This window comes from Siphateles boraxobius, unplaced genomic scaffold (genome assembly GCF_051911475.1).
Source record: "Siphateles boraxobius isolate OS27281-9 unplaced genomic scaffold, OSU_SipBor_1 26, whole genome shotgun sequence".
Lineage (NCBI taxonomy): Eukaryota > Metazoa > Chordata > Actinopteri > Cypriniformes > Leuciscidae > Siphateles > Siphateles boraxobius.
In genome coordinates, this window is record NW_027508876.1 from 7,324,935 (window position 1) to 7,345,328 (window position 20,394).

Genomic DNA, 20,394 nt, shown 5'->3' on the forward strand with positions numbered 1-20,394 from the left:
TGAAAAGTATACTTTCTGATTTTGATTATCTTACAAACACAATTGAAAACATGAAAGGCTTGAAAAAAAGTACATTTTGTATGATCTGTTGTGATTTTAGCTCTAAGACTTGTGAAAATAGTACCAAAGCGAATAAACTAATAATTAAATGTTAACAGTTGATTTGCATTATTTTCAAAGTTCATTTTGAGATCATGCACTCAAGACAAATTTCGTTTTAGGTAAAATGGGCCAGCTGGTCTGGTAATGTGACCCATCCCTGATTTATCAAAAATGATTTGTTAACACACATTATCAACCAAACATTCAATATTTTTAAGACACCCGAAAGCATGTGGCCTAGACTATGATGAATAAAATTCATCTGTTCACTCAATGCATGTGTACAATTCAAAACAACTGATAGATCTGGATGAAAATTAACTATACAACATTAGAAAAAAAATATATGGGACTACAGCAAGTGCAACATCTTCAATAGAAGGAACATTTAAAATAGTAACATTGTAAAACTTATGTCGGTTTTCTCTAAACAATTTGAACTCAAAATGGTTTCCACATTTTAAAGAGTTATTTTGCATCTACATTTTGCACCTGTCCTCATTTCTTCACTCCACAGATTGAACTTAATTCCTAGTCTTAATTTCTGTTTTTCCTTTCTTCCATCTGACTTGAATTTCCTAACGGCAAAATCATTTCTGTTCTCTAAAAAGTATATGATACATGTCAACTATAAAATAACCAGTGAATGTCAATTTAGAGTATAATTGCTGAAGGTTTAAGGTCACCCACTTTACCCAAAACTTTGGGTTCACTTTATCTAACACATTCAGCCAAAGTGGGTCAGCAATATTTAAGCAACAAACCAGGAAGAGTCCCACATTGGTTTACATTTAGTAAGAAACCTTATAACTTAGAAAATAAAATCTTGTGTCAGAGGGTTTTCTACCTTTAACCATTAGAGTTGCCCACCAGTGTCATATTGCATCAACCAAAGCCATTTTATCATTTAGAGAAATCGTGTCAATTTAAAGACCATTGTCATGCTCTAAAAGTGAAAACCCATTGAGCACAGTACTTAAACTGCCCACTTTACCAGATAGTCCACTTTACCTGCATTCACCCTACATATATTTTTAAGAGTGGAGCTATTTACTACTGGAAGCTATGGCCAAAAAGTCTCTGAAAAGACCAAAACAAAAACATGAATTGTTGGATGCCAGGACCTTTTAAAACCATTGAAAGTTTGTTATGGCAATAACTCTAGGGATATACTTTCAGGGTATTAAGGATCACTTTAATGTAGAACACAGACAAAGATTACACAAGGAAAATCATGATTATCCTATTTGAATCTGCTTTTCCACCAGATCCAACTCAGTGCCGTCCTCCACAGCTTTTCTTGGGGGGCAGTTCAGTCTTCTGCCACAGACTTGGACTAGTAATACCAATCACGCCTAGGGCAATTATCTGTCCAGAATTCCCATTCAGTTCACTCTGCTCATCTGACCCCATTCCCAGATCATCCTCCTTCTCATGAACCACCACCGAACGTCCCAGAATGGAATGAGCCCCGAAGAGCTTGGCCTCTGGGAGACTTAGGAACTGCCTTATAACTCCTTGCTCAGAAGCAAAGTTGCCCAGGTCTCCAGGATGATGAGGGTGGTCAACACCATTGGGATTGTAATGAGGACCAACAGTGTTGCTGCCTTGACTGAGGTCTCCATACCGATGGATGTCAATGGCACGCTTTTGATGATCGATGGCAGGCAAACCACGGAGGTTGATTTTCACTTCTAAAATTCCATTGGGGAAGAGCTGCTTGAAGAGGATTTGCCCATAGATTTTCGGCTGGTAAGGTGGTAAATTGGGGCTGGGAGTTATTTCACAAGTGGCATAAATTGTGTTGTCGAACTCCACGACTTCCGGCTGTGGAGCAACGGCAATCGAACAAACTGGATTTTTAGAGAACTCTCCTCCTTGTATATGCAGCACCAGCAATATCAGAGGGATTTGTAGGATGATTTTCTCCATGTTGATCTTTAAAGCCTACAATGAAGACTGGATTCAGTGAAATCATGCCGTTTAAGAACGTAGTATTTTAGATAGAATAAAGTTGAAACCTTTGTTCAAGGGAGTTTTGAGAGCTGAAGTTGTGTTAAGTAAAATAGCACAACAAGATTAGTTTGCATGGGAAAATCATATAAAAGCAATTGTATATTTTTGAATTGTCATGTACCCTTGTGAAAAACTGTGCTTATTTGTATAAGCAAAGTACATGGTTTTAATAATCTTTTTGTTGTGTTTTAAAGAAGTAGACTCATTTTGATGTGTTGACTAACATAGTACATTATAATTTGAACTGCCATATGTTATTCAATATTAAATATAAAGTTACACAGAAATTATATTATAGTATATTTTAGTTGACCATAAATGCCCAGTAAATTCAGTAACCATATTTCAAAGACATAACAAGTAATTACATATAAAGATGTGCTTGGGTCAAACAAATGACTTTCAGCTAACTGCATTGAAACTATAATCCATTTTCATTTAATTGGATAGGCCTACACATGCAATTAAGTCTGAAAACACTACATTCTTGCACTTATGTAGATTTTAAAGTTTTATTTCTATAAAAGCATGCTAAAGTTTACTTTTTCACAAGGGCAGGTAAAATAAAAGACAAAATATTTATACTTTTGATTAAACTTACTTTTTTTTAGTTGTACTAAATTCAAGTCAATATTTGCAAGAATGGAGAGAGAGAAAAAACACACACCAAAAACAGCAAAGGTAAATTACCGTATAGCTGAAAAGTTGTCCTTAATCCGTGAGCAGACTGAATATTGCAGCCACAAAAATACTCCAACACTTAATCCGTGTGCAATCTTGAACTGGGGTTGAGAGAATGTTCCTTTGCAATCAAACTGTTGGCTGCTTTTCTAGGAACGTGGAGCTACATGTTAACCATGCTAGTCAGTTTGGTCCTAATTAGGTCCACCTGTGTTTCATTTAGCTCCCTTTGTTTGCTTGCCTGTGTATAACACTTTTACATTGCACCATGTGTGCTGCAGTGTAGATTATCTTCATTGTTTTGAGTTTATTAAAAGAAGGACTGCTATAGATTCCTCTCCTCTTCATTTGGTGACTCAACTGTGACACATTCATTCTTAGTTAGTGTACAATTCCACTTGAAGTTCATGCTTGACACCACTTCTTATAGCAGATATTCATCTCACATAAGTGAATATCTGACAGTTGTTCTTTTTCAAGAAACCATTTCTACATGCTCTGTCCCAAACCGGACAAGCCTATATTTCACATGTAATTGGACTGTTATTTAATTGTCTTTGAAGGCAGAAGTAAAAATGTCTGGAGGACTGGTTCTTCTATGGCATTAATGTTAAAATCCCAGTTTATTAGCTAAACAAGTGAGAATGAGTAAACAAGCTTCAGCAACTTTCAAAAGATTGATTGATTTATTTACTTTTTTCTTTGGTTAACCATATTTTAGGGACAGATTTGTCCCCAGAAATAAGCTAAACCTGAAAAAAATCGGAAAGGTGTGAAAGGTCAAATAAGCTCTAAAAAGATAAAATCCACCGTATGCTAATGATTGCGAAGTGTGGCAGTGTTCTATGCTTCTTAAACCAACTGCTCAAAGGTTTCTACTATAAATTTGACTGTTTATTTTAGACTTTGCTAATTTATGAGATCTTGAGTAATTTCTTTTTGAGAAATATTTATTTTTTCATGCTTTTTGTACAATCTTAAGAGAAGAGCTGACGTTTAATTTTAATTCATTGATTCATTTATCAGCCTATTATCTGCTAAGTTATTCCCATAGCTATGCACATAAGTATATATATATACACACTTTTTACAACTTTTTACAACTGTGCCGTCTGTTCCGGAGCAGGTGCCGTCTGTTTCGCCCTGGCCGCCCTCTAAACCGTCTCCGCTTCGCCCTGGCCGCCCTCTAAACCGTCGACCCCCTGTCTCTTTTCCCTTCCATGGACCTGGCCCCCCATCCCTCCCCCTGATCCTCCACCGTTCCACCTCCCTCCTGGGGTGTATTCCAGAAAGCAAGGTTAACTTACCGTCAGATAAACCTTGAACTCTTGGTTGGTTAATCCCAAACTTGCTTACTCTGGGTATGTCGGTTCCAAAACACCTATGTTGAGTTAGTTTAATCAACCTCCTATTGGTAACCCAGAGTTAATGCGCGCGCACGGCGAGTACATAAAGACATTTTCAATGGATTGCCGATTTCAGGAGTCACCATGGAAACCAAGGGAGAAAAAAAGCGAGCTACATACGATACTTCGGTGAAACTGAGTTGGAGGTTTTAATGCTTGCTTATGAAGACTATAAGCCCATTATAACAAAAAACAAACAAAAAAAGCAATACTGCTGCATCAGCAAAAGAAAGTTGGCTTGGCAAATAATAATGGACAGAGTAAATGCATGAGTTTAGAAAATTATAAATGGGGTATTTTCCCCTTGTGAGTCACAAAAATATGGGAAAATACCCCATTTGTAATTTGTGACGCAAAAATTCTTTGGGGGCATGTAGTAAAAATAGACAAGTATTTACTTGTTGGCCTCCATACATTTCTTAATATTACAGTAGTAATGCGCATAATTGGCTAGTATATTGTTTTATCAGGTGTAATCCTTCTGGAGCCAGAAGAAGTGTAAGCCAAGTCAAAATGAAACACAAAAACATTCTCCAGCAAGGTAATATTTTCTAAACTTACTAAACTTGTTACTGACGCCATGTCATTTAGTATTAAATGTAATTTAGTTTTCTATGTAGCCAATAGAAAGAAGGCTGAGGCCAGTAAAACAGGTGGGGGTCCACTCCACCGTCCCTCACCCCAGCTGAGGAGCTGGCACTGTCTCTTAATAAAGGGCGACCTGTGGTCGATGGGATTCCAGGGGGCAGTTCGTCAGACTCAGCTACCAAGACAAGTAGCTTAGTAAAATGTAGGTGTACCATATTAATACTTATGTTTATTGATAATACTTATGTTTACCTACTGTTTTTGTCAGTGTTTTAATAAAGAAAATCATCAACACTGTCACCATTTTAAAAAGGCATTTTGAATTCATTTTACAGTCATTGATTCACTTGTGCAGTATGCATGCTGCTTTGACTGCATATGCTGTATACTGTAATCTTATTACTAGTACTTAGATGTTCCTAATGTCCTTCTTTATTAGTTGTATTTGTTTAAGAATATACATTGGGTATTGAATATGCATGATTATCTTATTGTTTTAATTATCTTGCAGTTGCTGATGGCCACATTGTATTGTTGGATCCTCCTGCAACACCACACTCTGTCACAGTTGTAAGTGATTATTGTCTCAAGGTTTCTGTTTGCTAGACCAAGCATCCTTCCTTATTTTCACTGTAGGATGATGATGAAGAGACCACTTCTGCTGTGACAGAAACAGAAAATGTGGGGAGGCCCATAGAGGTATGATGCATAGAATGCATTCCCCCTTTTTTACATAAGATAATAAATAAATTTTCATTTTACAGAATATGGCAGGAGATTTTAATACAGATGAGGGTCCATCTACCTCCACACAGAATCTTAGCAGTGTAAGAAATGTTCTGCAGTTCTCCTTCCTCATTTAAATATTTGGTCTGTGTTTGTATTAAAGTCTTTTCAGTATTTCTAGTTGCCTGCCATAAAACTGTATAAGGTCCACCTTCAAAAGCAAATCAGAAAAAGTGACATGGAGATGGAGCTTATACAGCTTCAGATGGCGGAGAAAAGGCTTAACCTAAAAAAGGCCAGACTTGAAATTGTATTGCTGGAGCACCAGCTTAAGGTGGGAAACATATGTGAACATTAATCTGTCATTTATTGTTGAATGAAATCTAAAGCAATAAATACAAATGTCTTTTGTTACAGGAAATAAAGAAACAATGAACAACACTTGACTGTTAACTGGTTTTAATTAAAGTGATTTTGGCAAATCATGTCTCATACCATCCTGCCATCTCTTTGGTCTACCGGGTCCACTGGGTTCCTCTTGGCCAAATATTACCTAATTAGTGGGACCAGTAATGAGGGTGATTTAATGGTTCAAACACCCAAACATTTAGCACCCAAAAAATCTATTGTCACCTGCACATTGATGCTATGGATTGACTTCCTATTAACATAGTCTCCTTCATTGACTGAAGGAGCTTTAATGGGAATGTGGGTTCCATCAATGCACCCAATCACATTTAGGAACCCTGAAATTGAAAGTTATATAATTAGAAACATTTAAAATTATTGTGACTGTATAAAGTAGGGTTAGATTAAGTGGTGCTATGTAACTAAAATGGTCAGGGCACGCCATGTTCTGTCACCTCTCTGAAACAAACTAACTCTGGAACATAACCTGCTCCGTAGCAGGTTACGTTCAGAGAGTGAGTTGCTATGACTACTAACATACCCTGAAAGTTACCTCTGTTTTTGGAACCGAAAGTTGAGGTTATCCACTTACTTACTCTTAAACATACCCGGGTATGTCACATAACCTGCTTTCTGGAATAGACCCCTGGACTCTTGTTTTGTTTGTTTTTTGTCGTTCTTGGAGCGTTTGGTAGCCGCTCCGTAGAGGGGGGGTTATGTCACAGTGTTAAGTTTGTGTTCCCTGGTGTCCACTAGAGGTCCTCCTTCTCCATGGTGTCATACACTTTGGAACTTCATTTCCCAGCATTCTGTCTGTCACTCATCAGTTCATTGCACTCAGCTGTTTCCCATCACCTTGTTTGTTCTGTGTGTATATATACCCTTGTCTGTTTTAGTGTTTGTCACAGAGTTGTTGTTCTATGTCCTCACACTTCTGTGCCCTGCCTTTTCCTGAGTCTTGTTGGTGTTTTATGTTTTGGATGGCCTTTTTTGATTTTGAACCTTGCTTGGACTGGATTGTGAGTATGGATTACCCTATTAAACATACTGCTAATGGATCTGTCTTTCCCTGTGTGTGTTTGTGACAAGTGAACTGGCAGTGAAATCTGTCTTCATTATGTAACATATATTCACAAAGGCATCAGAGATCACAATATGCATAGATACACATATACAATATAATATTTTAAAAAAAGAATGACCAAACCATCAGTTATCAAATTATTTTTTTTTTTTTTTTGAGTAAAGACCTTTGAATCTGTTTTATTCATTTTCATTCAACGGGTAAAAAATACAGACGGCCCGGCAGCAACAGTTCAAAAGCAGAGGCGAGAAGACGCTCTTATCATTCTTAAAGTCCCTGTAAAATCAAAATGAAGTATGTGTTCTGAGTTTGTCATATCACAGAAAAATTTATTAGCCACCCAGCCAAATTTGAATGATAAAAAAAGCTATCAAAATCTTGAAAAAATGAGCAGTACTACTGCTCTCATATGCTGGGGGCGTGTCCGCTGGCTGCGCTGTAACCACGCCCACGCACGGGACAGCTGCCGTTGCCAAACTCAAGATAGTCAGCGTTTGAAATATTGCTCAATTTTAATGCAACCAAACAGATGTCATTCTTTCTTGAAGATCAAATTCAAAACTTTTAAGTTGACTTGCTGCATCTGGTCCTTTTGAAACAAAAATGATATACAAACATTTCTTTTAAGATCTTTTTTTCATAATATAACTTCAAATATGCAAAAAAAATGAAACCTGCCAAGATGGGACCTGCAACTCTGTATGATGTCTACCTATCTAACAGAGGACCTGTGTGTGAACAGTGAAGTGAACTGGCAGTGCAGTCTGTCTTCATTTTGTAACTTTTCTATATATACATAAATATATATGATTTCCATTACACGAGAGTAGATGTTAAAACTTCATGCTGATTTGTACTCTGCTTTTGCCCAGATAAGCACCAACTAAGACATAGCTTTACAGTAATCTATGCTTCTCCGTCCATTTACGCTTCTTTCCATATGGTGATGTAAATCTCCTTCTGTCTAGTGTTAACACGCGTCAGCACACACAACGGCTTCAACCACAGGGCAGTCCCCCCATGACAACCGTCTGGATTGAGCTGAGTAGGGGACATCTCTAGGGTCTTCAAGTGGGCACCTTCCGTCCTCAGTGTTTCGTCAACTAGCCCACGACACCTCAAGAGGGCTCGACAGTGACTCTGGCGTCCCAGAGTCACCCCCCTCTGTCCCCCACTCAACTCAGCCCAGCTTACTGACCTCTACATCCCTCCTGCTGCTGAGACCTAACCACAATCTCTCCGCAACCCAACCATACGCGCCAACCCGTTTGACTAAGGCTGTCAAGCCCCACTGGTGCGTTAATATGCAGTTTCAGTGGCAACGGTTCCGTATGGCATACCACCTACCACAAAACACAATATCTGCCCAAGCACCCGTCATTCACACAATATACACAGGAACGTAATGACTGTAAATGCTATACAACCTATACAAATGAACCAACAGACTCTTCAAGTTTTCAAGAATTCTACGAAACCGTAGCATGGCGGTCTGTACACAGCCAGCTAGAATCTTTCTGTCTCAACCACAGCCAGTTGCTGCTCCTTTCTGTTTCTTCAGATAAGTTCTTTACTGTGTGACGCAACTCTTGGCCACTGAATCCGACGTCTCTGAGGAACCGGGTTTTAGAGTGTGCCACAAAACCTCGACATATATATATATATATATATATGTTCACACAGTCATCAGAAATCACAATATGCATAGATAAACATATACAATTAAAAAAAATGACCAACCCCATCTGTTATCAAAAAAATGTATTGCTCAAAGAAAGATTAATTAAATAAATACAGACGGCCCGACGGCAACAGTTCAAAAGCAGAGGCGAGAAGACGCCTCTTATCATTCTTAATATTATTTTTCTTATTTAACACTCTCTCTTCATAGATACTTTCTATGCTTTGTTATGGAGTCCCTAACAATTTACTTGCCATTGTTATGTGCCATTGCACACACACACATACATGTCTATATTGCTAACAGAGCACTGTCGCTCCACACTGGCCAAGAGGGGACCTTTGAACGATTTTTATCCAACCAAGTGGGGACTTATAGCCTGCAATGAAACTGTGTGTGTGTGTGTGTGTGTGTGTGTGTGTGTGTGTGTGTGTGTGTGTGTGTGTGAACAGTGAAGTGAACTGGCAGTGAAGTCTGTCTTCATTATGTAACTTTATATATACATATATATATATATATATATATATATATATATATATATATATATATCAGGCTTGTGCAAAATTCAGAATTTCAGAATTGGCCTCCATTCAATTCATGAATTGGAATTTGAATTGAATTGACTCCGCCCCACAGGAAGTTGAATTTTAATTTTAATGACAAGAAGTGGATTTAAATTCATGGCAATTCAAAGAAATTCTACACAGTCGCACATAGGGTGACCACCATCAAACAAACCAAATGTGGGACATGTTACCAACACTAAAACATAACCTGAAACTGTTATATAATGTCCACTTAACTTAATAAAAACATTTGTAACATAACATGTCTTTATTTTACTTGCCATTTTAATTCAACATCACTGAGCAAGGCAGCAGCCATCATGCAGATCACTATTTCTGAAACAGTTCTGACTAAGTCCAACTAAAATCCAACAAAATAAATAATGAACAAATAAAATATAAAACAACATGAAATTAGTTTATTGACAGCCTTATATATTAAGAATATATTACACCAAACACTTTCATATTTTTAGAAAGGATGTGAATTAAAACAACTACAGCAGGCAATAAGTTGATAAATTCTGTTAAATTAAAATTTTAATTTACCCAATTATCAATTTGTTTTCTGACAGGGAACACATGGAACGAATCCCCGCTCAACATTTTGATTGACAACCTACTAGTGACCGTGTTTACTCCTTTCTTTTCAACCATTGGATATGATTTTAAAAATGGCTGTTGTATTTGTACTTCTGACGAAGCGTTGTTAAATATAGGTGAAAAACTACGGCGCAAAAAGAATAAATAAAATGCTTTCTTAAAAAGGCAAAAGAACGCATGCACATTTTCTTAATATGATAATTAAAAACAAACAGACTGATAAAAATGCGGGATATTTTCTCAATATGCGACGTGGGGGACAAGGGGTGAAAATGCTGTGCGGTACAACACAAAGCGTGACGGGTGGTCACCCTAGTCACACAACAGAAAGAATATGTTGAATCTCACATACATTCAGCGTTAGGAAGGTTACTTTGGAAATGTAATTGCTTACTGTTATAAGTTACCCTTTATGAATGTGGTTTGGATTATTTTATTTGGATTACTATATCAATGTGAATCAATTTCCTTTTAATTTGATTAGTAACTAATTAAATTACACATTTAACCTCAGTAATAGGCTACAACTAAATACAATTACATTCATTTTGTCATTCAATAACATAATTTCATTACAGTTAACTCACTCCTCAACCCTGCATACATTTTGTTTTAATATATACATATATATATATATATATATATATATATATATATATATATATATATATATATATATATATATATATATATATATATATCCTAACCCTATATAACAAATGTCGACCTAAAATTGTTTTTTTTTCCTTCTAAAGATTTACTAAAGTAATTTTGGGAGTCATGTTTTATCATGTTCTGAGTCATGTTCTATCATGTTCCACAAAATTACAATTACAATAAATCAAACTTAATTATTTGTTCTGTGACTAGAGCTTTTAACATTCATTGCTGGGGGAAAATATTTCCTGTTAATGTAATCTGTACAAGTAGTTCAAACTAATATAATTTATAGAATATGTAATGCAATCATATGTGACATATACTGTAAAGCTTCATTGTTAAACACTTCACTTAAAATATCTATATGAATTTCTTAGAATTTGTTTTGAATTGCAATTCTGCTTCCTTTAATTCAAATTTGAATTGTAATTGTAGATCCTGTTTTTGACATCAATTCAAATTCAATTCAAATTCAAGAATTGAATTTGAATTTAGGAGTCATTCTCAATTCAATTCTGAATTGTGCACAAGCCTTATATATATATATATATATATATATATATATATATATATATGTTCACACAGGCATCAGAGATCACAATATGCATAGATAAACATATACAATATAATATTAAAAAGAGAATGACCAAACCATCAGTTATCAAAAATTTAAAAAATAATTTTTTTTAGGAAAGACTTTTGAATCTTTTTTTACATATAACGGGTAAAAAATACAGACAGCCCAGCGGCAACAGTTCAAAAGCAGAGGCAAGAAGACGCCTCTTATCATTCTTAATATTATTTGTCTTAATTAACGCTCTCTCTTCAAAGATACTTTCTATGCTTTGTTATGCAGTCCCTTTAGGGATTATGACAAAAAATAGCTCTTTAAGGTAACGATTTCTATGATTTAATGCAGAATAATTATTTTATTAATCAAAATGAACTCGGTCCCAAGTTGGATGGTAAAGAACGATACCAGTGTGGCTGCTTTGTACATTTCTTGCCATCACAAACACACTGTAAAGATTTTGGAGGTCAATCTCAAAATGTTATGTTGACTTGCTGCACTGAACATTTTTAGTTGGTTCAGTTGAAATATATGAAGTAGGGATGTTCATTTAACATGTTTTTCTGACTGACAGCTGATGCTTGTTAACCAGTAATCATCAGTTAACTTACATGATTTGAATGTTAGATTATAATTAAATGGAATGAAGTGTCTGTGACCCATTCAAATACCTCAAAAATGTAGATTTACATGTGCAAATAGCAGGATAAACAACAGAACATGCGGATTCACACACCATTACATCAAGCACCCGCAGTGCTTCTGTGAACACAGTAAACCAGAAAAAAGTGTATATATGATAAAAAGGCCTACTCAAATGAACAATTAACAAAACTAAAGTGGGATAAATAGTACACGCTTTAGGGTCTGTTTACACGACATCATTTTCAAATGAAAAACTTTTCATGCGTTTTGGCCGTTTATTTACACGGAAATGCCATTTTGGCCTTTAAAAAGCCTTTAAAAACGAGTTTAAAAGTGCAAGGTTTTGAAAACGATGCCTTTACTATCTGCATGTAAACAACATAAATGTGAATTTGTGAAAATGGTACGTCATACCACGTCTCTATAGCACGTATTGTGTTCATCGTGCAAGTTATATGTGAAAAGGAGTTTTTACATGAATATGATTCGCATGGGTAGGTTTAGAGTAGGTTTAGTAGTGGTGTGGGTTACGCATGTATTATACGTTTGGTTAGGATTAGTGGTCTGGTGTGTGTGTGTATTATACGCAATAAAGTGCGTATCATATGCACGTAAAATAAGAATTTTCGTGTAAAAATTGTACGATAAACAATGCGTGCTATAGAGATGCATTTTCATGAGATCAGGCTGGTCAAGCACAAGCATATAACATGTTCACATGCGTACTTATGATCATATTTTCACACGTTCATGAGTATTACGTGTTTGCGAGTTGTTTTTTTGTTGATAAAGTGACATCAACTACTGGCCTGGCTTGCATAATACAGCCCTTTTAGTGTTTATAGGGTTTGTTTGTGAACAATGTTGTAGTTGTATTTAACAATATTTTACACTGAGTTTTGACTGATATGTGTAGTGTGTTACTTTAGTTTGAAAATTAATTTTCTGTTAACTGGTTTCAATCTTATTTATGGGCAAGAAAGTTTTTGGTCAGGATAGGTAATTTCTCCTCTTCTGTCGCTCACCTCCACAAGGATCGATCTTGGCGCCCTCCCTTTACTCATTGTAAATGTTACGACAAAACTAAAAACCCTGATACGTCAAATAGACTCTAAAAATAAAAGATATTCAAGACTGTGGTATAAATTATTGAATGATTTGACCATAACTCATTACTATCCTTGAAATTCTAACATAGGTCACTTCATGTGTGTGTGGATTGAGCTCATCCCCCCACAGTCATTTACATCTCAATGCAGGACGGCTTGAAAGGTATTTTAGGTGAACCAGCCTGAGAGCTCACAAAAATACAGTTACCAATGTCCAAGAATCTGTGGAACTTCTCAAATAAACTAGAATAAACTAGAGAAAACGCTGGGATTTACCCATACAAATTTATTTTGTAACGTTTTCTTTTGTTAAAATGTATTTAACAAAATGAATAAAAACAAGAATTACACTATCTACTGTTAACTGCAGTTTGTTACATTATCCATGTATACAATAATGTACAAAATTATTCCTAATTTCCCCTAGCAACATTGCTGGGATCAGTCCCGGAATAGACCCTGTGTGAAATAAAGGCAGAATGAATGCCATGTCACATGTATTAACGGTATCTTTACAGGATATGTGTGAACACACACTGACCCCAGAAAATCCCTGGTAGTGTGGATGAACAAAAATCAAATGATCCCGGGAAAAATTATAAGTGTATTTTCCAGAATCTTTGTGTGAAAGGGGCTTATGTGACCGGGTGAATCAGCCTGAATTTCCAGCAACTTTGCTTTCAAGTAAACCTTTTAAACTTCCCGCGAACGACGCGCTCTCTGGAAGAACTGAAAGAACGCTTCAAACTCACGGACCCAGCGAGGATCATCACACACACACACACATTCTTGCTCAGCATCAACGATCCAGGATGCAAGTATTATTTCTATCAAGATTTAGTTTAACAAACCACTTACTGGTGTATAATTTATAAGGCGTTTTCCTTATGGGCCTACAGTATATGTCCCCACAAGGACAAGGATTTTGGATATTGCCATCTTTGTAGAGACATTTTGTCCCCATAATGTATAGTTTACCAGGACACACACACAACAAAGTGGTTATAATCTAAGAAAAATCATTTATGTAAAAAGAATTCATTACATTTGGTATCTGTATCAGAAACTGCAAACAAAGTAGAAACTACATCAGAATCTGTATATAAAAATCTATAGATGTACCAAATGATCGATTAACCATTAAGATCAGTTGGATTAAATAATAGACAAATGTATTAAACTGAATGAAAAGAGATGCAAATGAAAAGTTTGAGAGTAATAGCATTATGAAAGGCAGCTACTGTGAATGAAACATTTATATAGATGAAACCGTTATTTTGTGTGGTGAAAAGTATACTTTCTGATTTTGATTATCTTACAAACACAATTGAAAACATGAAAGGCTTGAAAAAAAGTACATTTTGTATGATCTGTTGTGATTTTAGCTCTAAGACTTGTGAAAATAGTACCAAAGCGAATAAACTAATAATTAAATGTTAACAGTTGATATGCATTATTTTCAAAGTGTACCAATAAACATTTTGAGATCATGCACTCAAGACAAATTTCGTTTTAGGTAAAATGGGCCAGCTGGTCTGGTAATGTGACCCATCCCTGATTTATCCAAAATGATTTGTTACACACATTATCAACCAAACATTCAATATTTTTAAGACACCCGAAAGCATGTGGCCTAGACTATGATGAATAAAATTCATCTGTTCACTCAATGCATGTGTACAATTCAAAACAACTGATAGAACATGTTATGTTGACATTAAAATTTAATGAAATCCGGATGAAAATTAACTATACAACATTAGAAAAAAAATATGGGACTACAGCAAGTGCAACATCTTCAATATAAGGAACAATTAAAATAGTAACATTGTAAAACTTATGTCGGTTTTCTCTAAACAATTTGAACTCAAAATTGTTTCCACATTTTAAAGAGTTATTTTGCATCTAAATTTTGCACCTGTCCTCATTTCTTCACTCCACAGATTGAACTTAATTCCTAGTCTTAATTTCTGTTTTTCCTTTCTTCCATCTGACTTGAATTTCCTAACGGCAAAATCATTTCTGTTCTCTAAAAAGTATATGATACATGTCAACTATAAAATAACCAGTGAATGTCAATTTAGAGTATAATTGCTGAAGGTTTAAGGTAACCCACTTTACCCAAAACTTTGGGTTCACTTTATCTAACACATTCAGCCAAAGTGGGTCAGCAATATTTAAGCAACAAACCAGAAAGAGTCCCACATTGGTTTACATTTAGTAAGAAACCTTATAACTTAGAAAATAAAATCGTGTGTCAGAGGGTTTTCTACCTTTAACCATTAGAGTTGCCCACCAGTGTCATATTGCATCAACCAGAGCCATTTTATCATTTAGAGAAATCGTGTCAATTTAAAGACCATTGTCATGCTCTAAAAGTGAAAACCCATTGAGCACAGTACTTAAACTGCCCACTTTACCAGATAGTCCACTTTACCTGCATTCACCCTACATATATTTTTAAGAGTGGAGCTATTTACTACTGGAAGCTATGGCCAACAAGTCTCTGAAAAGACCAAAACAAAAACATGAATTGTTGGATGCCAGGGGCCTGTACCATGAAGGTAGCTGAACAAACTCGGGGTTACAGGATTAGTTTTGAGTTGACAAAACCGAACCGATGCAATCAGGCTTTATTGGTACCATGACGCAGCTCATCAACTTTCTCTGTCAACTCAGGCTTTGATCTTAACTTATGATTAATCCACGAGCGCGTGCACATAAAAGAGTGACGTCGGCACTGAACAACCAATCGCGTTCGAAATGGATAGAGCGAGAGCTATATATTTTTCCGCGCAGGAGCAAGAGATAATTATTCAAAAATATGAAGAATATAAAAGTGTTTTTCAAGCACGCAGTAACACTGTATCTGCTGCCAAAGCAAGAGAAGATTCTTGGAGGAAGATTGCTGATTGCGTTAATGCACAAGTTAAAAAATTAATGTAAAATGATGTAATCATATTAAAAATGTATTAGATGCTAAAATAAACATGTGTGTATTCGTGTTGATATACATGCATGCATGCATACTGTACATACGTGTGTGTAGATGTATGTAAAATGTGAATGTATAGGCTATTCCTAAGAAAGATTGATATTCATATATTTTTAGATGCAACCCCAACTCCAAACGTTCTTGGCAGCAGATCAAGACAAAATATAAAAATATAATTCAAAGTGGTGAGTATTTACCACAACATTTTATTATTTTTGTGAACATTTATTCATAAAAACTTGTTTGCAGCAAACAGAAAAAAATGTGAAATCAGGAAAACTGGGGGAGGGCCACCTCCTCAAAATTACACTGTGGCCGAGGAGTTGGCGCTGAGTAATAATAAGGGACGGCCGATTATGGATGGCATTGCAAGTGCTGTACAGTCTGACCCTGGTGCTGGCTCCTCGAAGCAAGTGACACTGGGTATGTGTGTGCAATGCATTACTAATGTTTTAAAAAGGGTTAAATTTGGCTGACTCTGTTCTGCAGTAGAGGGAAATACAGTGTCCCTGTTGAAGCCAGCACACATGCACACAGTCTCCCACACAGAGGTCAGTATATGCAGCAGACAGAACACCATGAACATAGCCTGCTTTATAACAGTTATGCTTTATATTTGCCTTTTATTTATTAGGGTGAACCAAATGATGAAGACACTCTGTCTGTGTGTTCTGAGACAGTTGCTGAGGTGAATGCACTGGGCTTTTTATTACGGCACACATTTGAATGTCATAATTAAGTGACTGGCCCTTACACATCTCTTTTATTGTAGGATTTTTCACAACCTGCCCCAGAAACTGAAGCCTCTACCTCAATGGGCTACAGAAGGAATGTGAACAAGGTAATGCTTTAAACCCTTGACATAAATTACAGTCAGTCCTATGTTTGTAGATAGTCATGCCACTTTTTGTGATTTGATCAACCTCCAGAAAACTTGTAATGATCATGTTTGTGGTGGAATTGTTTCAGGTGGAAACAGACTCAGTCAGGGCCCTTTATAAAAGGAGCCTAGAACTAGACTGTGAGCTAAAAGAGCTAGACTGTGAGCTTAGGAGGCTCCAAATTAAAAAAATTAAATTGGAGATCAAACAGCTGGAAAAAACAGATCTCCGTTTGTGAACTTTTTTTTAAACAAGTAACGCTTTAGTATGAACACTATGAATGTCTATTAATGTAATTTTCTTGCTCTCTTTCTTCCTCCCTAGCCACATGACCAATAAAACAGTTTGAGTCCTATCTGCAGTGTCAGTGTGCTTTTATTAAGTAAAATATTGTGTTGTGATCACATCTCTGACAGCTGCCCCAGCTGGGTGGTCAAGTGTGATGGGGTCAATTTCATCAGGGAGAAGCTGGTTTTGTGGTGGTTCTCGCTCCTTTCTGATAGTGGCTATATTATGCAGAATGGCACATGCAGCCACTATCTGTGATGCCCGCTCTGGTGACACTCTTAAACGCCTAAGACAGTTGAAACGTGCCTTTAGGATGCCAAAGGTCATCTCGATCTTGACCCTGGTTTTACTGAGGGCCACATCGAAGCGGTTTTGTGGCCCTGTCTAGGGGTCAGGATAGGGCGTTAGCAAAAACCTCTGGCATGCATAACCTCTATCTCCTACCAACAGGAGATCAAAAAGCCCTGTCATAGAACAGAAAAGGGGAAAAATTTGTAAGTTTTGCCATTAAAATAAAAAATGTAAAGTGTACTGTACCAAATTTAACTTGCCTTCCTCAAAGCGCTGACACAAAATAGACTCACGGAAAATGCGTGAGTCATGCACTGAGCCAGGCCATTTGGAATCCAAGCTTGTGATCATGCATTCATGATCACAAGTCATCTGCAGATGAAATGTACAGTAAATCATTGTCCTATCTGCTAGTTACTATTTATTTAAAGATTGATCTCAATGCAAATAAAAATAATTTCACATAGGGTATAGTAGCCCTACCTGAACATTAAGGCTGTGAAAGGACTTTCTGTTCACATAATCTGCCTCATGTTCTCCTAGAGCTGTGGAGATTGCAACATGTGTGCAGTCTATTGCTCCTATGACTCTAGGGAATCCTATCATAGGAATTAAACATATATATTTAAAACATTTCTTAACAGGTAGCTACTGCAGACTATTGTATAATAAATTTCTAAGTGTGATTTTTTTTTTTTTTGAAGAAAAAAAAAAATTGTGTGAAAGGCTACATTTGTTCATGTGATGTCACCCTATCAATATATCTTACCGGCAATTTTATAAAAGCCCTCTTTTATGGACATGGTGGATAAATGTCCAGGGAACACAATGAAGCTATTTATGTACCCCTGCAGAGCGAGGACCACCTTGCGAATTGTTCGACAGACCGTGTTTTTCCCTAGATTCTCTGCATCACCGACCGCATACAAGTATGTACCACTTGCAAAAAACCGTAACGCAATACATACCATTTGTGGTACAGTAAGTGCATGGCTTCGACGAGTAACATTTGTTCTGTGCGGCTCAAGAAGTTCGCAAAGATAAGACATTCCTTCCGCGGAAAATCTGTATCTTTCATACAAGTAAATATCAGGAAAGTCAAAGGGTTTTGTCTGTCCCTAAAAACTCTTTCTCTACGAAGTGCTCGTCTAACAATTTGCGCGGAGAGGTCCACGGGATTTGGGAGAAAAGGTGAAGCCATTGCAACAGAGAACAGACGCTGGGAATCAGTTACGTCACCTATATGTTTCTTTGCTCACAGCTGATTGGTCAAACTTCAGTCTGAGCTCTCGAATCCAGAACTTAACCTGCCCCGGAGCAGGCTAGCCGTGCAGCGTAAGATACCATGGCAACGAACACCGATTAAAGCCGAGCTGCTTTCATAGTACCTAAAACCCAGAGTTGGCGGAAACTAAGCTGAAACATAGCTGGCTAGCCACCTAAACCGGCTTCATGGTACAGGCCCCAGGACCTTGTAGGGTATGGACCAATCAGACACATACTATTTATTCATTATATACAAAGGTTTATGAAACTCCTCACACAGCCCAAATGAACAAACACAAGTGAAAGAAACAGTGTCATGTTACAGGGCATGATAAGGAGATTTTACGACCTCCGAGGAATGTGGCCACATACTCAAGAGAGAGACTATGAAACAGAAACCCTCTTTAAAACAGACTTTGCTGCGTTAATCATAGACTAACTGATCTATAAATGAACATGCATAAAACTGTGAAAGAAACAGTGTAAATGGTTTACTGTCTCGTGTACTATTAGGTATATATTATGGTATGTATCCTGGTATACAACCAACTAACGATCAATGTAACCTCACCTGTATAATGCCTCCTACCTAAATAATCCTCATTTGATGACTCACACTTTGATGTACATCACCTTCTTCTAGAATGCAGTGTGGATGTGTTGTAGCTATTTTAGCATTAATGAAGGTATAATCATATTATGGGACAAAGATCCGTAAATCAACTAAGAGCCACTTTCCCTCTCAGACATGTCCCCTTTCTGATTGGTCGAGTTCAACCCTTAGGGGAGGATCTTCTCCAGGCCTTATTAGAGACAGTCCACATGTGACCTCCCTCTCTTAGTTTTTTCATCCAGCCGCAACACTGTTCTGGTGAGACTGGGGAGCCCCCTCCCCCTCCACGGGGGCCCCAGGGCCCAGCAGGCCTCGATTCCAACCAGATCCGGCCTCATGGAAAAGAGAGAAGACTCTCTCACAAAGAACCAAGGACAATCTCAGGAGTTTTGGAACAAAGACTCCAACCAACAAAGACTCCAACCAACAACGACTCCAATCACCCATCCTTCCGACTTCCTCACTTCTCCTGGGTGCTCGGCGTGGCCTCAACAGAGTCCCAGGCCTTCACCAAACCAGTCATGCGTTCCTGGAGAAAGAGAACGCTCAACCAACTTCCACTTGACACTGCCGGAACCATCAACGACTCCAATTTTCAACAACTTCAAGAATTGTTCCCATTACAAATGCAAGTATTCAATTCAATGAAATGTGAAAATGAAATTCTGATGGTTCTTCTCATAGACCCTCTTCCGGTTTCCAATTTCATCCTATCACTAACCTATTTATGTATTCATGTGTGTATGTTGTTTAGTTTATTTATATTCATATAAATATCTATATTTAGTTAATAAAACTTGTACATAATATGTATTTGGTTCTGTTTTGTTTGCAATACAAGTCACTTTACGATCACGGTTTTTGCTACTGGCTCAAAGTACTGTACAGGCGAAGAAATAATTATTCTTCGGTGGCCATGGAAGATACCCTTTATTAGAATAAATTAATAATCAAAATAGTTCGTTGGAAGAACTGATTAATTGATTGTAATATTAATTCAGCCACATCAAGTTAATCCAATTAACTGACCCAAATATTTATAATTAATAATAACAAGATATTATTGATTATTAATATTTCCAAAAAGCTGAGTTCCTTACAACCTTTTAAAACCATTGAAAGTTTGTTATGGCAATAACTCTAGGGATATACTTTCAGGGTATTAAGGATCACTTTAATGTAGAACACAGACAAAGATTACACAAGGAAAATCA

The 20,394-nt window shown here is 36.8% G+C and overlaps 2 protein-coding genes across 2 annotated transcripts in view; one reads left to right on the forward strand and one right to left on the reverse strand.

Annotated features, from left to right (window-relative positions):
- LOC143751649 (uncharacterized) overlaps positions 1-17,077 on the forward strand; it is a 59,368-nt gene extending 42,291 nt beyond the window's left edge. The window contains exons 2-7 of the mRNA XM_077244268.1: positions 16,223-16,264; positions 16,331-16,392; positions 16,476-16,529; positions 16,614-16,682; positions 16,811-16,952; positions 17,047-17,077. Coding sequence (XP_077100383.1) covers positions 16,223-16,264; positions 16,331-16,392; positions 16,476-16,529; positions 16,614-16,682; positions 16,811-16,952; positions 17,047-17,054 — 377 coding nt within the window. The 3' untranslated portion in view covers positions 17,055-17,077. The remainder of the gene's footprint in view (positions 1-16,222; positions 16,265-16,330; positions 16,393-16,475; positions 16,530-16,613; positions 16,683-16,810; positions 16,953-17,046) is intronic.
- Positions 1,276-2,953, reverse strand: LOC143751648 (extracellular superoxide dismutase [Cu-Zn]-like). Its single transcript, XM_077244267.1, has 2 exons — positions 2,809-2,953; positions 1,276-2,049 (listed from the first exon to the last, which is right to left on the reverse strand). Exon 2 carries the CDS (start codon positions 2,032-2,034, stop codon positions 1,378-1,380), a length of 657 nt encoding a protein of 218 aa, XP_077100382.1. The 5' UTR covers positions 2,035-2,049; positions 2,809-2,953; the 3' UTR covers positions 1,276-1,377.
- Positions 17,078-20,394: the final 3,317 nt, after the last annotated feature.